General features: G+C 26.2%; 2 protein-coding genes and 1 non-coding gene across 11 annotated transcripts in view; 1 reads left to right on the top strand and 2 right to left on the bottom strand.

Annotated features, from left to right (window-relative positions):
- Positions 1 to 6,692, top strand: part of LOC100169487 (MAP kinase-activating death domain protein) — a 42,540-nt gene extending 35,848 nt beyond the window's left edge. For 5 of the 9 annotated variants that reach the window (XM_008189741.3, XM_008189740.3, XM_003247794.4 and 2 more), the window contains 3 exons: positions 1,329 to 1,401; positions 1,474 to 1,520; positions 5,393 to 6,692. In XM_008189741.3, the coding sequence (XP_008187963.1) occupies positions 1,329 to 1,401; positions 1,474 to 1,520; positions 5,393 to 5,536 (264 nt within the window). In that variant the 3' untranslated portion in view covers positions 5,537 to 6,692. Of the gene's footprint in view, positions 1 to 1,328; positions 1,402 to 1,473; positions 1,521 to 3,845; positions 3,992 to 5,392 lie in introns of those variants that run through there. The other 4 variants (XM_016808370.2, XM_016808369.2, XM_029486757.1 and 1 more) reach the window with 3 other exon arrangements.
- Positions 6,693 to 7,234: 542 nt separating this feature from the next.
- Positions 7,235 to 15,725, bottom strand: LOC100160590 (choline/ethanolaminephosphotransferase 1). Its single transcript, XM_008189742.3, has 10 exons — positions 15,614 to 15,725; positions 15,256 to 15,555; positions 14,764 to 15,107; positions 11,157 to 11,304; positions 10,981 to 11,103; positions 9,841 to 9,944; positions 8,339 to 8,470; positions 8,124 to 8,282; positions 7,924 to 8,048; positions 7,235 to 7,849 (listed from the first exon to the last, which is right to left on the bottom strand). The coding sequence occupies exons 3-10, from the start codon at positions 15,034 to 15,036 to the stop codon at positions 7,828 to 7,830; spliced, it is 1,086 nt and encodes a 361-aa protein (XP_008187964.3). The 5' UTR covers positions 15,037 to 15,107; positions 15,256 to 15,555; positions 15,614 to 15,725; the 3' UTR covers positions 7,235 to 7,827.
- Positions 15,726 to 16,236: 511 nt separating this feature from the next.
- Positions 16,237 to 16,355, bottom strand: LOC115033452. The gene has a single exon (XR_003838810.1). It is a non-coding gene; the product is annotated as a 5S ribosomal RNA (ribosomal RNA).
- Positions 16,356 to 26,188: the final 9,833 nt, after the last annotated feature.

Here is a 26,188-nt window from a genome sequence, read left to right as displayed (position 1 = left end):
GTGTGTACCTATAGACCTATAGTATGATTATAATATTATGTAGCTGCACCAAATTGTTTTTACATTAACTAGTTTGCGCTTACATTTTGTATTACCCACTATTGTGTTGCATGTGTATTACTGTATTTAATTTAAATAATTACCTAGGTATAAAAAATATGTGTATTTGTTATTATTAGGAAAACTAGTTATTAATAATAAAATATTTTAAGCCTTAATGAACAATACCAATAGGTGTACCCATTGTTACCTGTGTGACTTGTTGCAAGTTATCGATATCTATAAAAATCACTTAAAATATGTTATAAAATATACCGCCGTTATTACAATACCCTTAACTACATTATAATATCTCCGACAATTCTACATTTTCTTTACAGCACCAGTTTTCACTAGAAAAATTGTTTTCCTATTTTTGTTTTAATAATGATACTTTAATGTATAGTTTTATTTCTATATCCAGTTGACACTAAAATTATAATGAGAATTTTAACATAATTTGTTATACAACCAATAATTACAAAAGTTTAATAGGTATTTACCATATAAAATATAATAAACGAAAGATCAATGTCCCAAAATGTTGTTTTTAGAAATGAGATATTTTTTTTAATTGCCTATTAGGTATATTATGTGACGTGTAGGAATGGCTTTGAAATTGTTGAATGAGCTATAGTTATGTCTTATGTTGGAGAGCTGAGTAGTATTAGTATGTTACTAATCATTTTTTTAATGATTATAAATCAAGCCTGTGAGGTATTTTTCAATAGCATTTCTTAGAGTATTGAAGAGCAACCTATAAGGTTTTAAGATATGTGCGTATCAATAAAAACATGAAAACTATTGAAGAAATAAGTCAGAGAGACTAGATTGTGGTTTTTATTGAGCTCAAATCAGAATCGTTCTTTGAATGCCATAATTTAATAATTATTATTTACAAGTACCTATCTACTATACTCCGATTTATTAACCTTGTTCAGCCTTATTTTTACTAAAAATGGCATCTCCAAGTTCCTCACCGATCACTATTTATGTTTTTATATTATGTACATACCTATAAAGTTTAAATAAAACAACTATCTAACTATAAGTAATTATTGTAATATTTTTAATGACTAGTCATTATTGTCTTGATTAAAATTTAATTAATTAGTAGTATATAATATATATATAAAGATCAATTAGGCGCACATTTTTAAACCGGTGCCGTTAGTGAATAATTAAATATTTAACAACCATACATAATACATTGCATCACCAGCACATCTAGTCACCTCGCTTAAAATATTGCTTACATTAAAAACTAATAATTAATTGTTTCGTTTCAGTTTTTTGTTCGACTTGATCATGTGCGAAAATGTTTTACAGTGCAGAAAAAAATATTTGTTTTGGAAGAATATAGTAAGTATCTATATCTTTTAATTGATTTTAAAGAAGTATTGAAAAAACCATAACTTTTAAATATTTTTAAAGATCCGAAATTGAAACATATTATTCAAAGGCAATATGAATCACCTATGGTAAGTAGCATCTAATTATATTATGTTCTAGAACTTAGGTACTATATTATATAATAGAGGTATAGGTTAAAAATTGTTTTTAAATATGTATGATGCATGCTCAAATAAATTGTAGGTAGGTACGAGGTACCTATATCGCAATAATATTGCATGGTTAATGTTTGTTTATATTATTATTTATTACTTATTAAACTAGAACATTTTGAAATGTTCAAACTCAATATCAGTTATTATTTTAAAATAGTGTAATTTTTCTCTTCATTAGAATCTTTTTTAGAAAGTGATGATTATTTAATATAAATGAAATGTCATATTTTATTATGTAGGTAATTATCTCTTTATGCTGAGGTACATGCCTATTACATGGTTTATGATTTATATATATAACCACATTAATAATAACAAATGATTAAAACCCTTTAGCATTAACATGGTTATCAACATTTTAATTATTAGTAACTCAAACGTGTGTTAAAAAAGTTTTATCATAATAAATTTACTATTATAAATAAGCGGTCCTATGTGTGAGATTAAAAGATATTTTCTAATTTTTCAAAAAAATTGAAAATTCAAACCAAATTTTTCTTTTATTTATAAAATTCTAATCATGGAGACATGATGTTAAAAAAAATCAATTTTTTATTTATAGGCAGGTAATTCAAATTTATACTTGAATGGAATAAAATGTAAATAATCTTTAATGGTGTATACAGTTTATTTAACTAAAATAGATCAATCCAGAAATTTTCACATTATATCTTAAAAAAAATTGTTCCTAACTAATTAGTGTATTACAATTTATGTATTTTAAAATCTATACCTTTTGGTATATGTATAATACTGTAATAGTGAATATAGGGTATAGGTTGCTATAGGTACCTACGTATTCTCATAGGCGTACACAAAGAGGGTGCATGGGAGGCAGCCAGAGGAAGTGTGAACTTCATTTATGAATTAAACGACTATTTAAAATAAATAGGTATACCGAGACACACCAATTGTTTCCATGTTAATGTAGATGGCTAATCTCCACACCGCCTTCACCACCAAACCAATTCATAAAAGTACATAAATTATTCGTAAAATATAAACACATTTTTCATTAAGATACCTACCCCCACTTTAACATGAAGCGGTCGCTTCATTAAATAGCTATTCGTGCTGCCGCTGGAGACAGCTACCCTCTCTGAGAGAGTTGCTGCTACAGTTTATAGCTTACAATTTCATTTTTAGGTAGGTAGGTAATAGGTATTATTGTATCAATGTATTAATGTTAAATGTATAATAATATAAAATAATAATGACTATCAAGTATCAACTAACAAATTGAGGTCTTTTCATGTTTTAATAGACAATCTATATTTTCTTATTGTTGTTATTTGTTTCAATAACTACTATTAGTAATTAGTTGTTTTATCTAATGGACACCTATGAATAACCTACGCTAAATTTTAAAAAGTCGTGGACTGTTTTGCTAAAGTAATTAAATATTTTAACCTCGTATAGGTTGTTACATAAAAAATTTGTTTTACCAAATTTATAAAATAATATAATATTATATAATTTACATTACTTATTTTTATTTTGTATTAATGATACTATCATATTGAATAAAAACTCTTAATTTCCTTCCCTTTTACTACCACCCCAATCAAGAGAACCTGTGCACGCCTATTCGTATTCCTATTCGTATTGCCTATGAGCTATTGCCTTATGGATATGATTTATCTAAGGTGTGGCTTACATTTAAAAGTATAAAACAAAATTTCTTTTACTTAAGAGGACTTAAGAGTTGTATTTGCATAATATATTCTCTCAATCTTATGATATGCCAAAATGTATGACCAGCTGTTTCAATTTTGTATTGTTAACTTAAATGAAAGAACATTATCTGTGGCCTCTCCTTTGTATTTTATAACAGGTCAATTCACCCTGATATTTAAGGCAACAACATAAAAATTGGAACCGCTGGACGTACATTTTGATATATACATATACATTACATATATATACATTATTAAGATGGAGACAACACATGTGGTCACAATGCAACTTGACATTATCATAATATACTAACTAGCAACTGTGCACTGTGCTACTGTAGCCACTGTGGCTATTACTATAGCCTTATATCATTAAATTTAACTATAGCTAAAGATATATTAACTTATTCCAACATGAATCAACTGCATCTGCATGACAAAAATTGCATTTGCGTTTATATTTCCAAAGAATTATTTTTGCTGTGTAAAATGTATTGATAATTGTCGATGGTGATTATTTTACATCATATTATTTTTTATAGTTAACATTATGTTGTTTTAGGCTAGCGAAATGTTATTGTCTTTGCACCGCATCATGTCTATTGTATATACGCAAACATTGATGCTGAGAACGATGAAAGCCGCGGAGAGCTAAATTATTATTATAATATAAACTGGAATGTTCTTGTTTGTCACTCCCATATTAAGGTTTTGTTTTGTTTTGTTTTTTTTTTTATTACCTTTTATTATATTATTTTATTATATACGATAAACCTACAATAATACAGAGTGGTCTATTTCACTTAGTGCAATCTATGTTCATTTTCTCAGTAAATTTGTCTACTTATGGTTTTTCAATCAAAATTAACCTACAAATTATTTATTATTTTATAGTGGTAATACATTTAGATTAACAATATAATAAATTTAACAAAAAAATTACGTTATTTATTAAATTGCTTGATATATTATTGTATTCTACTTAAAGGAGCACAAAACACGAAAAATAAGTTTTTTTTTAATTGAAAGAATGTTCAATTCTAAAAATTATGGTGTAGACTTTTATGTTTCTACTCACATTATTAAATGAGTTATAAGTAATTGAAAATACGCGTGATGTCATTGGGCCGATCTCGCGGTAATTGCCTATCTAATACGTGTAATGTTACTCGCTTTAATAATAATTTACCTACCTTTAAAGTATATTTTCTAATTTTTGTTATACGCATGTGGTGTGTTTTTATCTACTGAAAACGTTACTGGAACCAGAAATTTTCTTATGTGTTTAGTTTTATGAAATATTTTAAATGTCTATGTATGTAACCAAAATATCTATTTAGTATTTTTATTATTAAAAAAAAAACCTAATATTAAATTTAAATTCTAAAACTTTTATCGTCTTAATCACAAAAAATCACATATATCTACAATAATCAAACATCAAAATAAAAAATTTTAGGTTGGTAAATAATTGTGTTAAGTGAGCAACTTTAACACGCGTAAGATAGGCTATTATGTCGACCTCAATCCAGTGACGTCACATGATTATTCTAGATATTCCAATATTTCCTTAAATAATATATTTTTCAGATTGGATGAACATAATTTGACAAAATTGTTTTTAGTAGCTCTAACTACAATGACTTAGCATTTAATAATAATTTAAAGAAAACCTTTTTTTTGTCTTGTGCTCCTTTAAAGGTTTAAAATTTAATATTTTTTAAAATATAGAATGCCTTTTTATATAAATAATTAAGATATTATATCTTATTCTGATACATAAATTATTACTAAAACAAAAAATTAATAAAATTGTATCAGTACCGACATATTACCAACAATCATAACAAATTCGGTTTTCACAATTTAAAGTTCCCTGAATTATAAAGTACTTCTCCAAATAATTACAGTAGAAAGTAGACAAATGTTAAACTAACTGAGAAAATGAGAGTATAGGTTCTTAGAAAATATGTTATACATACAATTAACTGATAGTAGCTTAGTTGATGCATTGAATTGCTTTGAAATGCATGGATTCATCAATAATTCTTAAAATAAATAAATTTTATTGTACAGACACAACTATTTTATCATATTTGTCTGTTTAAGGCTGGACAAATTTGTTATGCAGTGCTATGTGTGTTTTCATATATTGCTGCCGGGCACAAACGGACAATTAGCCAAACGTATAAAGACAAAGCACAACGGAAATTGTCAACATATTCAGCCGAATCAAGTGAAAACAAATGCTAATGTCTCAATAATATATATGTCAGACAATTATTACAGGTGTTTACCTAATTAAAAATGTAAACACAGAAATATGGTATTTAGAATTAAGTAGAATATCTTTTTTGTTTATTATCATATAGTTTTCATGTTCATGGGCCATTCGTGTTTAAATGGTTAAATAACTTTCGTAACACCATTTTTTTAATTAGATTTATTCAGATTATTCATAACTTTACTGCATAATATGTTTTCATTTAAAATATATTTATAGGATAAAAACTATAATAATAATAATTATATTATTATTTATTATTATGAACATTATAATATTAGGGAAAGAAAAAGTACCTAATAACAGATTAGTTATATTTTCTTAAACTTATGCAACTGTTATATTTCTTGCAAATACTTGCAACAATGTTATTAATATAAATATATTGATAATTGTAGGTACATACATATGTTTAGGGCATTATAATAATGTATAGTTGTATCAAATTTTGTTTAAAATTATCTTTGTTAAAATGTTGTACATTTAGGTATAATGTATGTTTTCTGTGGTGTTAATTTTATCAAATAAAATACAAAAGCATTGTTTACTACAACTATTGTTTAATTATTGTTGTAAGTATCAACTACAGTTTATGTTTAAGATTTTATGTTTTAACAAAATATTTAAATTCTTATAAAAGTCATGGTTTCATTTAAAGTATAATTAAAACTAGAATTCCCATCAACAATTCATTTTTAATGTTAAAAAATAATGAATACTGATCGTTTTAGACATAATGTATTTATTTATCACACTTTTAAAACTAATGCATAATTGTACAACTTGAACTGTTTAAAGATTTTTGTGTAGTGTTATAATGAACCTCTAAATTATAACCAAAACTAGTGAACGGTGTTACATTTCATCAAGAAAGTGCCCTGGCCAATTGCCCAACATTGTGTGACATTTGTAAAGACTAACTGAAAACCATCTAACGAGATCTTTAGATCCCAAATACATCATCCTGTCCAATGAGTGATGGCTATACAATATGTGCTGTGCTAATTTTAAGTTAGTATACTTATTATTCAGTGCACCCTGCAGTTGTCCACCATTGGGCAGTATGTTTTCTAAATGTGGCATTAGATTTAATGGTTTTATTAATATAAGACAATAGTCAGAGAGCCCTATAACTACGCTGTGACAATATTATAAAATATTATATAAAAATATGTAATCCTTAATAAAATTAATTGATTTATATAGTTTTGTTTTTTAATAAATTTAAATACCTAGACTTGTGAGCTAAAAACTCTATTTGGATAGAAATTAGCAATACTAGTTTCATACAACTCTATCTAATGATAAAAAAATTAAGACCAATTATAAGTTTTGTGAATTAAAAATTAACTACTAAAACCATAAATCTTACACAATATGCACATTTTATACGGTATATTTAATTTAATTTATGAAACAATAAAACTTCAAACTAGGACTGTAAAGTACAATTATATTTATAAACCGCCTATACAACTTAATTACGATATAAGGTATGAACATTTTCATTTATAAATTATAATAGATGTGATAAAATTTTAATTAAGCACTACAAAATTTTGAAAAAAATATTGTTCTTTAGACTTATTAGTAATAGTGAACTTGTACTCAATGTATTACGCCAACTGTAAATATGGAAATTTGACATTTCAATACAAAGTCCATAATATTGTTTAGAATAATGTTGTATAATCAATATCAATTACATAGTTAACTCAAAACCTATCCCATTATTTGCTAAATGTAACCACTTAAATAATATAATATAAGGCAAAGACTACATCTCACATAAAATAACAAACAGTCATTGTTAATATATTCATGTACAATTTGGCAACAGTAGGTTTTCAATTCACCTAATTTACATGTGATTGCATCAGCCGCGTACTTGGTACAAATAAATATAATAACAAATATAATTACATTAGAAATAAAAACCAAAATAATATCAACAAACACTTCAATATTTTTATATTGGTTGCTTATCGTCGACAATGAGATTAACAATGATTAACACTACAATTAACTTAATGTTATTATTTTGTTTTCGTTTTTGATGGATATATAAAACTAGTAAATGTAGATGGATATTTAAACTGTTGATACAAGCCACTTGAATTGTTGCTACCATTTTTATTATGTGTACCTGTAATTTTAAAAGAAGCGCCAGATTTTGCAGTTGATGTAGTAGTAGTTATATAAAATAAGTAAACTCGTAAATGATCACATATTTCTTTGCAAACAAATATTGAGTATATTGCTAGATCAATAACGGTCCATGCCTGCAATTATAAATTCCAATTTAACATTAATATTTAACACAGAAAAAAAAATATAAGATATTGAAAATTATTACCATGCAAACACACAGCACATAGTATTCTGGCAAAATAGAATCAAATATTGATTTAAAAATAACATGGCTGGGCCTATAAGTGTGGAATCGACATATTCTATTGGGCTTTTAGTCATATGAGCAATCTAATAACCGAAAATAAGACAAAATTAAATTGTATAATAAAAATTAAAATATGATACTGAATAAAGCTTATTTACCACAAGTTTATTTGTTATTTTAGCAGTAACTAAACCAAATGCCATTATGTAAAGTATAGGATGAGTTTCATAAATATTTTCGGTACTCTTGCAAGCAATGATATATCCAGGCAGAACCACTAACAAAAGAGGAATAGCAGGAGACAAAACACTGGTACCCTAAAATAAATAAATAATGAGAATTTATTTAAGTTGTAACTAGTTATTTAACTTACGGCTACTGAAGATCCATTTTTTCCAATACCACCAGTAAGTATAACAGATACATTTGATTTGGCTAAAATTATCGATATAGCTAATGTCGTAAGCAGTAATACAAACTTCAGCTTGACATTCAAAAGAGGAATCTAAAAATAAAAACAAAAAAAATCATAATATATTATATAAAGAATAAAAAAAAAATGATTAACATTCTATACAATATAAACATGGCTTATAACTACTAGTGATACAGAGTTATATTACTAAGCTACATAATATGCACATTGCACATATATAATCTAAAAAATGCTTGATAAAAACTATTACAAAAATACAATAACTTGTAAGATAAAAATATATTTCCTTTCAGTGATATTATAATAAATATAATAATGTATAATTAATAAGGTGTAGATTTGTTATGTATATATATATATGAGTTTATTGATTGCAGTTTTCTTAATTATGATTAAAAAGAGTAAATTTCATAACATCCTAAATAAAATAAAACATATATTTTTTTATCTATTCACATGTATATTGATAATAATCATTATTTTGTGGAAAATATGATAATCAGTCATAAATTGTAATAAATAAGTAAACAATTTGCCATTTCTGTTATACAATCAATTACTTTACTGACTAGTTGCCAGTTGGTCTCATTTGTTTGTTTGTTTTTCTGTTAGTTTCTTTTTGTTTAATATTTCATGTTTTTTTTTAAGTATGCATATATTTTGGCAAAGTTTACAACATAAATATTAACATATTTTGACTTTTTTTATTTCATAAAAATCCACATCCTGATAATTAATAGATAATAAGTTCAGTAGGTTGATATTAGAAGCACATTTTAATACAGTTGGATCATACAATGCATCAGATTTAATCACAAAAATAATATACTACATTTAAAATGAAACCAATAAGTCTAGTATGACTGGGCCGGAGGAGAAGTAATGTGAGCAACAGTTCCTTCTCCGGCTCTCGATTAAACCAGAAAAAAAAAAGTATGACTTAAGAAGAAGTCAGTCAGGGCACAATTTGTTTACTCTCTCTGACCCATGCAAAAAATGTATAATATAACTAACCTCATTGTGTAGTTAGCTTTAGTATTGGAGAGAATTCACCAACTATCAAACTTAAAACTTTGTTTGAAAATAGCTTATTTCACTCAATTCACATATAATCAAGCTATAACACAAGGGTGGTTCTACTGAACGCAAATTTACTATGTTGCGCGTGGCAGTGGGCCATAAGGAAAAAACAAAAAGTGAGCCTATATCCTCATAATGTGTATATGTATGGCATCCCCGGCACCCTCGGTAATTGCAGCAATGATTAATACTAACATATAATTATACTGTTCTTTAAATATTTATACAATGATCATGTTAATTTACTGATTTACTTATAGATGTTTGATGACTATAGATGTTTGAAAACATTTTTTTTTCTATATTAGTGCACTATCTTGTTTAATATGTTACATACTATCATACAATTTGGTACTTACTTCATAATCCCAAATACCGGTACCAAAAACAGCAGACATTAAATGAAGAAATATAATAGATAGTTGTGTTTCCGTGACATCAAACTTACCAAAACGTAATGTACCTAATCATAGGAAAAAATAAAAACAAATTATAAATATATAATAATATGCTATAAACTTAAGGATGTCGGTGCTGGTTTTTCCAATTTTCTGAAATTCTATAAAATTTTAAAACTATTTTTATATTTTAGTGACTACCTTAGTTATAATCAGGGCTAGGATTTATATGCAACAGCATGTTTTTTTTGCTACTTCTGATAATTGATTTTGTCAGTAATGTCCACGAATCACCTCATGATGAGATAAATAGTGGTATTTTTATTTTGCATGTTTTTGCATATTTTGGATAAAATGCATTTTATTGCATATATTGAATAAAATTAAAATTATTGCATATTTTTATTATAAAAATGTAAAAAATGCATGTCTTATAGTATATTTCATAAAACTTGGTTTTTTTGTAAAATATAAATTTTATTTCATGTAATACGCATGTCGTTAATGTGAATTATACATTTTATTTCTAAATTATATTATTTTAAGACAAACAGCCTATCTGATGTATTTTAATAAATAAATATTTTTTTTGTAACTATATTTTAGTGTTTATCTTATAAAAAATTAAATGCATATTTTACAATTTTTTATTGCATATAAATCCTAGTCCTGGTTATAATACTTTTCCAATAATATACAGCTCGATACCTATTAAGTGAGGGAGGGGGGGGGGGTTGTTGATACCGTGTATTATATCAACGAAAATTACTTCACAGGAAAAACTCTCCTGTAGAATAATCGGATTTTGTTAGTTTTTTTTAATTAAAAGAAGACAACATTTTTCAGGTGAGATTAAAGGCCAAATTTTCATTTTACTTTAAATAGTGGTAGAAAAATAAGTTTGAAAAAGAACAAATATTAAGCTTTATTCAAATGCATATTTTAGCTTCTATAATTATCAATTTAAAAATCGAGTTACAATCCATCCTGCAAAATGTTCTTTTCTTTTAAATAAAAAGACATGATTTTGTACTAAAAAATGCAACAGCTCCGACGCTCTTAGTTAGAATACCATTACTTTTTTGAAAAATTATAACATACCAGAAACATAAGTCTGCCAATGAGCAAAATAAAATAAGGCAACAGCAAAAAAACTTTGCAAAAACATCCATGATGGGTATTCTCCTAGTTTTACTGACACACAGGCTGACAATGTAATGAACACTGAAATAAAAATTATTAATTTGGATCTAAAATAATATTTAAATTAATTTTACCAGTAGAAACAGAATCACAACCATGATCAAATAATTCTCCTAAAGGTGAAGAAGAACCAGTTCTTCGAGCTTGCTTCCCATCAATGGCATCCAAGCTCTGATAAACAAATAAACCAAAACCACACAAGAAGCTTGCCCATCTAGGAATCTGAAAATGTTATTACCAAAGTTCAAAATCGATACATGAGTAAATATACAATTTAAATCATAACAATATTATTATTTTATAACAAATTAACATTTCAAATGAAATAATTCACTCAGATTTAAAATGAACACAGTATTAGAAACTAATATTAAATCCTACAAATGTGACCTCAACTCACTCTCCAACTACCCATATATTTTCAAGCAGAAATATTTATGTAATGAATCATGTTCTCTATGTCCACTTAGTTATTAGCATATAATATACAATATATTATTATACCGTAGAGGATGTATTTTTTTTTATGTTTATCAAATTAAATTCTAATTTTAAAACAAGTTGTCTACAAATTTGCAGCTTATGTTACGTTATTATCGATGAATCGTTATTGACGACCAGATATTTATAGTACTCTTTGTAGAGCATTTAATAATAATCTTAATAGTTAAGCAAAATATTTTTTTACTATTAAAATATACTGTAAGTATGGAATAAAGTTTTTATTAACAATCATGTCCGCAAAGGTTAAAATTTGTAGTTATGCCACTTATAAGACTGCAATTAATAAAATAACGACCTCAACACGTCATTTTATGTTAATACATTTTATAACAGAGACAAAATAAGAAATATGTTTAGTCTAGTTTAATAACTTATTATAATATGTACTTAAATAGTTATAATTGTAATAATATAAACAATAAAAATCATACAGCAATAAAATAAAATGTTGTTATGCATTTAAATTTCAAATTTTGACAAAATTATAAAATATTTCGAAAATATTCAAACTATCTTTCAAGTTAAAAATGCATAAAAGTTTTTCATATCATAACTAACATTAGAAATGTTGATAGAAGACTCCCCACAAATTTTTATAGCTAAAAAAAAAAGTTAACCGAAAAGTTATATTAATTTTTTATGAGCAATTGAATTTAAAATTTCTACGATATTGGATTTTCATCAATAAATTAACAAATTTTCATTTATCAATATTTGATATTTTGTTGTAAATCAAAAAACGAATATTCCTAGATACTTCCATACATGGTATTTTCTGTACATAGTCAAACAATTTTGACTCTTATTGAGCTATATATAGCAAAGATGAATTTTTTAAATGTTCTAAATTATTTTTTAGTTATAAATTCATAAAAAATTTTCTTTTCATAGCTAAGATTAGAAATTTTAATAGAAGGTTCCCAACAAGTTTTTCAACCTTTTTAAAAAATAATGAGTTTACCAGAAAGTCACGCCATTGAGATATTTTAGATTTTTATGAATTTTTTTTTTTAACTAGGTATTAAATTAAATTATTTATACAAGTATGCTAGGCTGACATAACGTCTTTTTTCTCAATGATTTATAATTTAATTCAAATATAACACTGATCAGCAGAGGTACCTTTTCAAAATTTTAAAAATTAACAGTTATAAAAATCAAACGGAACCTAACTTGAATAAAAAGTTTGAAATTCTATATTTAATCCGAACTCCAAAATAGTTTGAATTCCAAAGAAAAGTACTAACTCCTAATTATATCAAATTAGATATTAATCAATTTATTTGTTCGTCGCAATTCACACGTTTAAAAATTAACTATTGGTATTGCTTATTTACATATTTTATAATTTATTCATATATAAAGAATACTGAATACCAAATAATTTACATCAAAAAACTATTTGAAGTTTTTAAAAATGAAATAGCCATTGTCTTAGAAAAAGTAAAAATCATTTAAGAAATTAGTGGGAAAGTTGTAATAAATAGAGCAGTCTATAAGATATAAGAACAACAAATACTTCCAATATACAATTATACAACTATAAAATAAATATCAATTGAAAATTGAACAAATATGAATAGTATTGTGAACCAAATAACCAAAATAAATGTAATTAAATTAAATTTGAGTGTTTTCATGTAATTTGTGTATGAAAATTACTAATTAATGCACAATATGATCTTTCTGAAGTTCCGAAACTCAATTGTTTTAGCACTATTACTACTAAATAATTAGGTTTATTTATAGATAAGCTTATATAAGTATGTATAGAAACTAAAAAAAAGAAAAAAAGGCAACAGTTATAATTATAAATATTTTTTGATTTGCCATAAATTTAAAATAAAAAAATATGATTAATGATTTAAGATTCTTCTAAAATGTTAATTTTATGTAAGGTCCAAATATTTTTATTAATTACCTATTTTTATGATGAATATTGAGTAAATGGAATTATCGTTATTAAAATAATTGTTAGGGTTCCTTACAAAATTGAAATTGTTAATATTAAAAGTTTATGAAAAGATTTAATACATTGAATTTTTATTTCAAATAAATGTTTATATAATCATGTAAGTTTCAAGTATTTTAGCAGGATGTAGGCATATTTATAATTAAGTATAAAGTACTACAAGTCTAAAACAAACAGTGAGTCACTACTCGGTATAATTATAAGGCAATACAAAAAAAACATATTTTCAAACCATTACTCACATATAACGTTCTAATTATTTTTAAAATTGTTTTAAAAATAATTGTTCAATGAATAGGTAATACAAAAATAATTAAAATATAACACCCAAATAAACCTACCAACTGTATTTAAATAATATTTATATTATAAAAATGTAGCTGCTTATTATAAAGCATAATACACTGTTAGACATTTTATTTTCAAAAATATCTTACGTTGTGGATAGAATATTATTTTATTTTTATTTAATAAGTCAATGGTTGATATTAAAATATATAAATTTCTTTTGATTGTGCTGATTGAAATTGTAGACATTTGAAAAGATCCATCTACTAAATTCAGCTGTATGTACATAGACTATATTATAGACATATAAAACAATAAATAATATAAATTCTAATATTTTAATACACATTTTGATCCTTATAACAGTAGTTAACTTAATATTTTAAAAAGTACTTTTTGTAAAATTTTAAATATGTAAAATTCTAACATAGTGCAACCATTACAAAAAGCTAATAACTAGGGCTTGGAATTCAATGTGTTTGCAATTTTTTTGTTTCCAGGTGCATACTATTGTATAATGATTTTTCCCCCATTACCACTATTTGATGGTCAACTTGTTTTTAATATAAACAACTATTCTATTGTATAATAAAAAATTTAAAAACATACATTTTTTTAAATGCACTTTTTTAGAAAAACTTTTGGTGTTTTAAGTTATAAAACCATTCTTTTGATTAAAATACAAGCCATACTAATAACGATATAATTAGCAAACATGAGGATAAAAAATAAGGGTAATACAAATTGTTAGAGTTGCATTTACCTTAAACTGTCAGATAAGTTAATACTTTTAAAAAATAATGAGTCATCTCTGTTAAAAGAATAATTGTGTATGATTAATTAAATATGATGTATATATTTTTTAAATGATTGGTCTATGTTAATTTCAATTGAATCAAACAGAAATACCCACTTACTTCTGAATTAGCATCTGGACTATAACGTATAATCACCAGTGTAGTGACAACATTTACGATCAGTCCAATTAGTGTAATTAAGTTAGGTGCCATCCATATGGGTGTTTTTAATACTAGCCAATTCCAAAAAGGTTGCAGATACACATCGGTAAGACTTCGGCTCTCGCATTTATAAGTATGTTCGCCAAGTTTCTTGAGTTGAACTGGTAACAATATTTTATTTTTCGTAAAACAAAACATTTTTGTAAGGATGCTTGAGTACCGACACTGCATCAATGACTAAGTAACGATAGATGAGTAATGTTTATAAGTTTCGGTGTCGCTACTGCATCGCGAAGATATGTCTGGAACAAATTTTAGTCTCAGTGGCCGTGTAACAAAAATGTACCAAGTAACTGACATGGGAATTGTAAATATTATGTAATTATTGTATTATTGTCGGTGACAAAAGAAAAATATAAGGAATTACGAAAAAAAATCATATGTACTTACATCATATTTTGTGTGGTCAACAACGAGCCATTTTTATTCTTAGAAAATGTACAAGCATTGCATTTATCGCGACCGATAGAATAAGTACGTTTAAACTTTAACCTCTAACCGAAACACGATCAAGTAAAAAATGTTAGTAATAATACGTTTTAACACTGTTGTGAAATATAACATGAAAACCATTCGGATCCAGTGGCTACTCGTTATCGATAATGCTCGCCGGATATCAATCGGAGTATCGGACCATATTCGTTCGACTCGTGATAAGGCCACCACCGTGCCAAACGTCTAGCCAACAGCCTGCTTACGTCATTCAATATGAACAATTGTATTATTATTATTATTATTATTATTATACCGTGGCACAACGACGCAAGACGACGGCAGCAGCAGTGCAGCTGGCCGTGTTACGATTTTGGCATGGCAAATCGCAATCGATTAGTTTCGACAATCGACAACTGTCGGCAGAATTCTGCTGCAAAAAAGAAACAACAATTGAATACGATTTTTCAATACTACACTATTAAAAAAATACCCAATTGGCAATTATTATTACACAATCGTGTTAATTAACTAATAGATAAACCATATTAATTATTATTATTACTACCGTAAAAAATATTCGACTTTAATTTTAATGATATTTTTCCTGATAAATGGGTAATTTAATGAATCATTATCCGACTTCAAGATGCCCCGGCAAGCTGCAGAACATTTGATAAAAAACAAAAATAATATCATTCTTTTTATTTTTATTTAATTATATAAAATAAACTATTAAACTATATTAATAAGTTATTTTTCCATTTTGATGTAAGACTGAAAATGACCGAATTAATTTTAATTACCTATAATTATTAAGTATTTTTAATGATTTAAATATTTAACAAAGAAATTTCAATAAAAACAAATTAAAAATGATAAAAATGAATAAATATTAAATACAAATATTCATATGAAATATGATTGTTAATAAAAAAATGCCAACGGCACGCAGTGTTCCCAAGCGGTCACCCATCCAAGTACTAACTACGCCCGACGTTGCTTAACTTCAGTGATCGGACGAGAACTGGTGTATTCAACGTGGTATGGTCGTTGGCGATTTTCTACATATATCTGAGTATATGTAGGTAAAACTGTAAAGGTTAGTATACCGTGCTCCCTTATTATGAAAGAATGCAAAAACATGACATTTTGAGTAAAATAAAAAATTTATATTTATATTTTATAATTATTAGTTGTTATATTTTCATTAATTTAATAACTTTCAAATTTAATTTATTTAATATTTTTATAATGTACAAGTTGAATGCAATGGAACTATTCAATTTTGGTTACAAATGTTTAACTTCTTTCACCGAGATATTCTGATTTTGATATTTGTACTACCTGTCTACCTAAATTGGAAACTACACTATTAATTATTTATAATTACAATTGTTTTTGCTTACTTAGTAAAAATATCTTAATAATAACGTTTGAGTCATATATATTTGTGTATACAAAATAATTTTCAAAATTAACAAAATTAAAATGAAAACTTCGTATTATGTTCACGACCAAATGTTATGGAGAACTTAACCAATTATGTTGTGTAGTGTAGGTACCGTATATACGACAGCAAAATCCCAAATATTAGTAGTTTAAAATTAAATTATAAGATATGGCATAATGGCGACCAGTTTCCTAAACAACAATGCCATAAATATAGATTATTACTTATAACTTATGACTTATGAGTAAGTGCGAAGTATAAGTAAAACAGCTTAACCGCCATACATATGAATAATTAAGACATAGCCACATAGATAGGTACCTACGGCAATATTTCTTAGCAAATTGTGATCGCGGCGTTTTTGCTAAACATCAAATATATTCAATTCCAATTGCAGCAACATCGTTTTCTTACAAGGACAAGTTTCTGGATAAAAAAACATAGTTATGGCATTTTTTGTTTCACCATAATCTGATTGGTGATAAGCTGATAAGTATTGTTTGTAACATGTTTTCTACTTTTCTATCATATAGGCAGCCGTAGGATTGTAGGAATGTAAAAAATTTTTTAAAATAAATCGACCTACTCCACGCGAGCAACGTCTATCATTTCATATTATTTCATATTTGGTTCTAATTTTAAACTCTTATTATCTGCTGATCTTGATTTTGTTATTTTCGGAAGCGATTGCCGATTAGTTGTGCATTTGGTTGAATGTGTTTAGGACTGTGGTGTGTAGCCAATGTTTGGAATATTTGACTAATAATATTGTATAAATATTTTCTTCTTAAAATAACAAAATATTGTTATGCTGTATGGGGTACCTACCTACGTCTAAATTTTAACTTAAAAGTTAAAATATCTATAAATAAAAACTGTGTTTATCTATATATTTTTCAGATTTTTTGGTTAGTTACAGTATGAATTACTTATAAGAAACCTTGTTTTAAATTTTTAATCCTTAGCTATAAAAATTAAAAAATTATTAATTTTTTAACTACAAAATAATTTGCAAATGTTCATGATTTGGATGAATTATGTCTACATTTTAACTTAAAATGCTCATAAAAAAAATAATGCCAATGAACCTAAAATATTTTGAATCTACTATTATAACAACTTATGACTATGAGGAACTTTTTATTACATTTTTAAACTTTTTGATCTCGCGAATTTTTTTTTATCGATGCTTTTAAAAACTACTCAGAATTTACCATTTTGAGCTTTTAAATTTACTTTCCCACTAGAAAAGATACTAAAGAGTAAAGTTGAAAATTGAAGCATCATTTAATTCAACTACTATTATCATATTCGCGTATATATTCACACAAAAAATAAAAATAAAAACACGCATATAGCATCATTGTAAAAATAATATAGGTACATTCATCGTTCCGGTCAGAATCTAAAACAGATTATTTTTTCCAACATTTTCAGATTCAGTGCCTTAAAAGTTAAAAGTTAAAACACACGTACATATAAAGTATATTATTTAATCTAGACCAGTGGTTTTCAACCTGTGCGGTTGTGGCTACCAGAGGCGTCGGTTATTAATTATCAAGTGAGCCGCGTTCGAAGTAGAAACTATAACAATAAAATTGTAATAATTTAAAGTTTTTGTTACCTTTTTTTCGCGGACGTGTAAGTCTGCGCGCGCCCTATATAGGTACATGTTGTGCATGCTTGTGTGTGTGAGATAGATCGGCCGATCGACATATTTCATCATTAAATAAAGTTAGATTAAATAATGTAAATTTGTTTATTTTACATTTCCGTGTGGGAGCCTTATATATTTTGATTTCATAATCAAAAGGAGCCGTGGATAAAAAAAAGGTTGAAAACCACTAAATGGTCTAAACAATTTCGAAATAGGTAACATTTTGTTCTAATTATATTCGATAAAAAATATTAAATACCTAACCCAGTGATTTTTATACTGATAAAATAAATCGTAACAATTTTTTGATAGATACAACGTATTAATAAGTAGGTACCTACCAATTCGATTGTACATTTGTGTACATATCTGCTTCATATACTGAGGTCCGAGGTTAATGGTCATTAGTTATTATTAAATAAATATTATCATGATTTTTAAAGAAGCGTGAAGATGATTCACTGTGTCTGTCTCTGTTACACGGACAATATTTCTATTTAGACATTTTTCATATCCAGTTTTACGTAGTTATTTCATAGTTAGGTTCTATTTGATAAAGATTCTGAAAAAGTTTTAAATTGTACATAAAGTCTTAACTCAAGCTTTTAGGTATTTTCAGTCTTATCTTAATAAGGGGGTGGATTAAATTATATATACCTACCTATAGGTACATATTATGTTTATTGGAGTGCTTTACCCAACTCAATAAGTTATATCGAAGACCATAGTGAAAATCTTCAGAGTTCACACTCATATTTGTGATGATACTTTTATTAGAAAATTGAAAATAACTTATAGGTACAAAACAATAAATTATACAAATAGACAAGGTATCGACTATTGAATATTATTATACTACAAAATAAATTCCAAACGTCCCTTTTTCTTTGAAAGTTTCATTAGAACTTCGTCTGCTGATACTGATTACTGGGTAATTACGATTTATGGATAGCATATATTATTATATAAAAGTTAAAACGCAACGTAAGTCTTTCAGGTCTTCCCTGTTTAAATATAAATAGGCTGTTAGCCTTACCTGACTTAATCAACCATTTAACTATTAAGATTTAAAAAAATAATTATTGGTTTTGTTGGAATTATAAACAAAACACCCTATATCATGTAGTGTATAAGTAATCTATTCACACTGTAGTAGTCGCTGAGTGTACATTTTTACAGTACTATAGCGACATAGCGTATAATATTATGTGTGTGTAGAGTAGCCGGTATGCACAGTTAGTCGTTGATTTATATTAAGCCTCGTAAGTCGTAACACTATTGTACATTGTACATTATACTTACTATTATATTATATTATATTATATATCCGATCCTATTAGTATTTACCTTTAGCTTCTGTACATCTGTATACTTCAACAGTTTTTATTAAAATTATTTCTAAACAGTTATGCATATTGAAAAAATATAATATTAATTTGGATAGTTTATAATATATAGTTTTATTACATATTTTATTTTTATTTTGTTCATGATAGCTGGTAATAAATAATAAATATGAATTAAAATGATAATTGATAATATGAATATAATTATGATCCTATTGATAAATGAAGTACCTAAATATGTATAAAAAAAAAACTTATTTGGTGAACTATGAGCATGATGGCTCGTTTGGCATAATAAGTATATTATACTCAATTTTATCTTCGGGAAGGGGGAAGGGGTTCATAGAATTATTAAACAATATTTTATTAAAGCACACATTATTGTAAAATCAATAGGTTCTTTTCTTTGCTCAAAATCTAAAAAGTTCATAAGGATCTCTCTCCCGTATTCCCTGCGGGTAGTCCCCTGTAGGTGGTACCAATTTTTTTTATCCCGTAGCGCAAAATTTCTAAATGCGGCATTGACTATAGGTATGCCGCTACAAAAATAGACATACACACAAGCTACAAGCCAAACTACAGGCCACAGGCCATAATATAAAGACAGTTTTCTTATAATGAATAACGATAAACAATATTTAATGTCAACACAATTATAGTTTTTATATTTTATGTCAATAACAAACGTCTATTTGTATTATCTCCTCGGACGAAAAATTAATTGTTTTGCGATTCCATCATAATTGACAAATATGATACTAAATTGTATGCACACGTTGATATTTTTTTAACGTGTAGGTATATTTTTCATTCTAACCATTTCAAAACTGTTTTTTTTTTGTTTGTCCTGGGGGGAGATGAATCCTGACGACCCCCCCCCCCCCCATTATCACTATATGTGTGGGTACGCCACTGAGTCTGAGTGTATGTGATATCACCAATATTCAGATATTGTGATGTGTGTATGTTTGTTCAGTGAAGTAACTTAGGAACATATATTATGTAATTTTTAGTGTATAAGCTAAATATTATTATTTAAAGTTTAATTTTAGCTTTCGTGCGGAAAGACGCAGACATAGGACTGTTGTAGGAGTATTATAGCCTATGGGTAGGTCATAAATAATTATGATGTGATGAACTGTCGTCTGTCATCAGCTCTAATGTATAATTTTTAATAATCGACAGAAATCTACTTAGCAACTCATAGTGTATAATATTATCTACAGGTAGATATAGGTTGTAAATCGACATGTTGTAAACGGTAAATGTAATATTTAACTAAATGTGTACAGTAAAGTGTAAACGTTTTATGAAAATAATTAGTTGGGTAGGTTACCTATATGTCCTATTGTTGCTCTGAAGTTCAGAGCCTGAAGTGAGTTATATGTTTGAAATTCAAACTACAAGCTGAAATTCCAAGATCCAGAATCCAGATAGTAGCTGTTTTATAGTGCAAATTACAAATTTAATAACTAGTGCACTAGTCACTGCTATAATAATTAATTGCCAATGGGTAATTATCTAACATTAATCTTAAAAATAATAAATTATGATAACGGTGAGCGGGTAATTAATAATTATAATTACTAGGTATTTTACTCGCGACGTTCATGACTCGTGACCGTCTTGACTCATGGCACAAATGTTAGGCTTAATAAGTATATAACAATTAACAATATATTATATAATATAAGTTACTAGCTGATTATTTTTTGTTTTTTTAATCAACGTTTAATTGACATTACAGTAAGTCACTATATATACCTATTGTTATTTTACTACTCAAGAGTAAATACTAAGTAATTTAAGTAATAACTTATAAGGTTTAACCAATAATAATTAATTAAGTACTAACAATAGGTACGTTAATAATATTATGATCAATAGGATATGATTACTATTATATATAGCACTTAAATATGCGCTATAATTTATTATTATTTAAGACCCTAAATCAGGCTAAATGTCATAAAATATGGTAACACAAGTACACAACTTAAATATACACAATGTAAAAATACAGCTATCGATTTGCGAGTGTTGAGTATTGACTGAGGTTTACTGACTGTTTACGAAAAATAGTAAATATTTTTTACTCATTATATTTGAATTTGAGTTGGTAAATGATACTTAATAATAAACATCTGTTATTGTAATTAGTAAAGAAAAAAGTTTCAGGGCTATAATTGGGTGTCTCTCCGCTGTAGGTACCTAGTAGGCACCTGTGAAGACGGGCTATCAAACGTCAACCTTATATTATTGTATTATACTAAGTATATTTTATAATATATAATATAATATACACAGTATAGTTACTATTAAAGTAATTTATTTTACTATTAGAGACACTAAAACAGTAAGTTGACTATCTAATTCATTGTTGCCGAAAAAAATGCATTTGAAAATAATATTGCAGTGTGTATAAAATATAAGAATATACTTACTTTAAAAGTTTTAAGTACCCACTAATAATATTTTTAAATTACAACAAAATAACAAAGATTGTTATTCTTCGTTTAAATTAGTAATCTCGTCCAAATTTGTATTTAAAATATCTATTGAAAAAACATATAAACAGTAAACACAATATATAACTTTTATATATTTTATTACAATATGAAAAAATTATGAGAAGCCTTGTTTTAGATTTTCAATAGTTCTTAGTTATAAAAATGGAATATTTTATAAATGTTTAAATATTTTCTAACTCTTTGTTATAGGCACTGCAAATAGGGGGGAGGTCTTTAGAGGCTAAGCTCCCCCCCCCCACAAAAAAAAAATCTCAAATACTATTTGAGCCTATGCTCATTGTATGGAAAAATAATTTGTGTTAATTCATTTAACTTACAGAGAAAACATCGATAATACAATATAATGCACCAATAGCCAATATGTACATGCTGATTTTGTTGTGATTCAAACAATATAAATATATATTTGTAGGAGCTTGAAATTTTTCACCATTACAACGGTGTACGTAGACTTATATTATTATATTTTACTAATTTACTATACATAAAAACATAAATTAATTTTAATTTTCTAAGCTATTATTAAGCTAGTATTAACCATAAATCTATTTACACTGTTTTTTTGGTATTTCAGTATCGATTTGTAAATTAATAACAGCTAATAATATTTTATGAAATAATAATAATAATATAATCATTTATATTATTTATTATTATACAAATAATATATTATGTGGTCTAGCAAAAATTAATTCAACATAAGAGGTCGCATATATTATCTATAATAGAATGACAAAATAAATAACTAATAGCAGTAAAAATAATTTATACGATAATTTTATATCCTTAGAAATATAGGCTGATAAACAGTCTCGGCTTAGATCGTTTTTTATTAATTATGCAATGATTTGCTATCAATATTAAATTCCAATTTTACACATTTATAGTGGGTTGTATGTACAATCAATAAACATTTAATGAATCAATATTGAGCTAATGATCCTTTAAACATGATTTAGTGGACCTTAATAAAATATGGTCCATTACATTTTAGTGAATCATTAAATTAATAGATACCTATAAGTACACTTATTTTATACAACTCGTCATTACACAATACACATCCATTATAGTGATTTACCACTTATTCAATGATAAGGTACAGCTAGTCGACAGTCAACACTCTTACAATACAGCAGAATTCCCAGGTTTTTTTTTTAATTTCCAACTTACTTACGAGCATAAACTATAGGCATCATGTTTTTAAAATGTCATGGTGGCGAGTGGCGTGGCTAAACTCACCATGACAAGATGATCATTTTATTTTTATTACAAAGTTTTTTATATACAAATTATTATGTGATTTATCGCATTATTGCTGATAAGTGATTAATTCAAACTGTAGAATCGTAGAAGTGGAATGTATCTCATCATAGAGTAGGTCACAGGAACCAAAGTGTTAAATTGTAATTCAATGATAAATCATTGCATACGAAAAACGATTTTGAGTGGAGACATTTTATCACCCTATTATCATATAATTATATAAATTTATTGCTATTAATTATTATGGTAATTTATTTTACTATTTAAAACAGTAAAAACTATAAATAGGCAATAATATAAAATTAATATAAATATTTTGAAACTATCATTATATGCGTATATTAAATATAATAATATATAATGAGTAAAAGTTAACAGGTCCCCACAAAAGTATTTTATAAATTTCAATGAAATAACTAAAATCGTAATTCTTCATTTAAATAACGATTTTTACTCAAATTAACTTTAAAATTCAAATGTCTGTTAAAAAGATCAAGCTTATATATTTTTAGATGTAGTGATTCAGTATGAACTTCTTATGAGGATTCTTGTAATATATTTTCAGCCTTAGCTATAAAAATTGAGCACTATATATTTTTAACAGAAAAATGATTAGCAATTTTTCGTAATTTTGTAAGAAACTTAAATTTAAATGCTTATAAAAAAAATGTGCGTATGTATCTTCCATATTTTGTCCTATTGTCGCAAATCACAAGGGTGCTAAAATCCTCGCACCTATCTTGGCTATATAGTAAAAACTTATTTGGTTTTATTTTTATAATTTTAAACAGGTATGATAACCAAATAACAGTCACAAATGAAAAACCTTATATTACATTTCCAAACTTTTAACTAAAAAAAAATGTTTATATCCATATTTATAGAAAAAAGCTAAAACTAAAAATGTCAAATGTCAAATGTAAATAGCTCAGATTCAAAGTCAAAATATAGAAATATTTAATATTATACCTTTACTCTAAATAAAATGGTAATATAAACATTTGGTGAATATTTCAAGTATATATACAGCTTGCAGGATTAAAATAAAATAAGAAAAGGTATTTTACACATGAATATTCAACATCGTAAAAATTACACCGAACACAGTAGAACGAAGTGAATAGTTTAACTTTCATGAGCATGATATAAATAGACAATAGCTTAAAATAATTCTAAATATTTTTTTTGATGTCATTGAGTGTAGTAAAATATATATAATAGGTTGGTAACAAAAATGTTTTAAGTCACCACGAAAAATGATTTTGTGTTACAACAATAACTAATTAACATATTATAGTAACATTGTTATCCTTCGTTTAAATATCTAAATTCATTGACATTTTAACGAAACATTAATTGTCTATAAAAAAATTATGCTTGTAGATTTTGTATTCTAATTTTTAAACTAGGAAACGGAGCTGAACGTGATCTGCTGAGAGTAACATTTGCGCGTGTAAAAATTATGCATGTAAAACGGAGAGAACATTATGCGGGTGTGACGTCCTCTTAAATAACTAAAAAAAGGCGTCACAATATTTTTAAAACGTTGTCATGCTGAAAAAAGCAAACGCTATTATAAAAATTTGATGAAATATTAATTTATCGGCGTTTATTCGTTTTTGAGTTGGGTACACCAAACAAACAAAATTAGCTATTTTGTTTAATTAAAAATAATATTATTCATAGGTAGTGACTTGAAACTTTTCGTTGGAATTTTAATTAGACAATTAGTAGTTAGATTAGATTATTATAAAACTTATAATTTAAATTATTTTGACCTGTTGGGTGGTACTTCTGCAGGCTCCCACTCTGCTATACTCACCGTTATTTCTTTAAAAAAAAATTACTTATTATACAAAATTATGTATAGACTATAGATTATAATTATTCTTTTAATAAATAAATATATATATATATTATAACTAAAATGGTCGTACGTTTATTTTACGTAAATTATTTATAACTGAAAATTTTATTATAATAACTATCACGGCATCACCGCATCAATTGACTACCCGAGTAGTTACTATAGTTACTGAATTGCCGAATAGGTATTATAAGCCGTGTCGAGGGTCAAAAGCTGCTCCGCCTGGACGCGCTTTTAGAATATTAAAAGAAGTTTAACAATATTACAATAACTCGAAAATTATATGTGCGTAAAAGTGTGGGCTTTATTCTTTATAATTTTCACGATATCGATGGTAGTCAGAGCAAATACTAAATAGCAATAATTACATAGGTGTGGGGGCAATTAAGAAATGTTAAATGATTATTAGTTATTCGTTTATTACTATATAGTATATTTTATTATATCGTCGTAGTGACGTGTTGGCGTGTTGCACTGAATTGTGTCTACAGACTGCAACAGTGGCATAACTAAAATTTGTTTTCTTGGTAAGGTATAAATGGTAGGTAGACTCGAAAACACAGTATATACTTATAAGTTATAAATTGTACTACATACAAGTTTAATAATACAATTTCGTTTAAAATTCATATTTTTTTAACATAAACAAGTGATAGTAGTTATAAACTTATAACCGTTGTAGTTTTAGTATGAGTAGTAATCTACTTGTAAAATATAGCAATGTTTTATTATTTTTAAGTTAAATTGAATGGAAAATAATTGTAATAACGC

Source organism: Acyrthosiphon pisum, chromosome X (genome assembly GCF_005508785.2).
Source record: "Acyrthosiphon pisum isolate AL4f chromosome X, pea_aphid_22Mar2018_4r6ur, whole genome shotgun sequence".
Taxonomy (NCBI): Eukaryota; Metazoa; Arthropoda; class Insecta; order Hemiptera; family Aphididae; genus Acyrthosiphon; species Acyrthosiphon pisum.
This window is presented reverse-complemented; position numbering and strand designations above follow the sequence as displayed.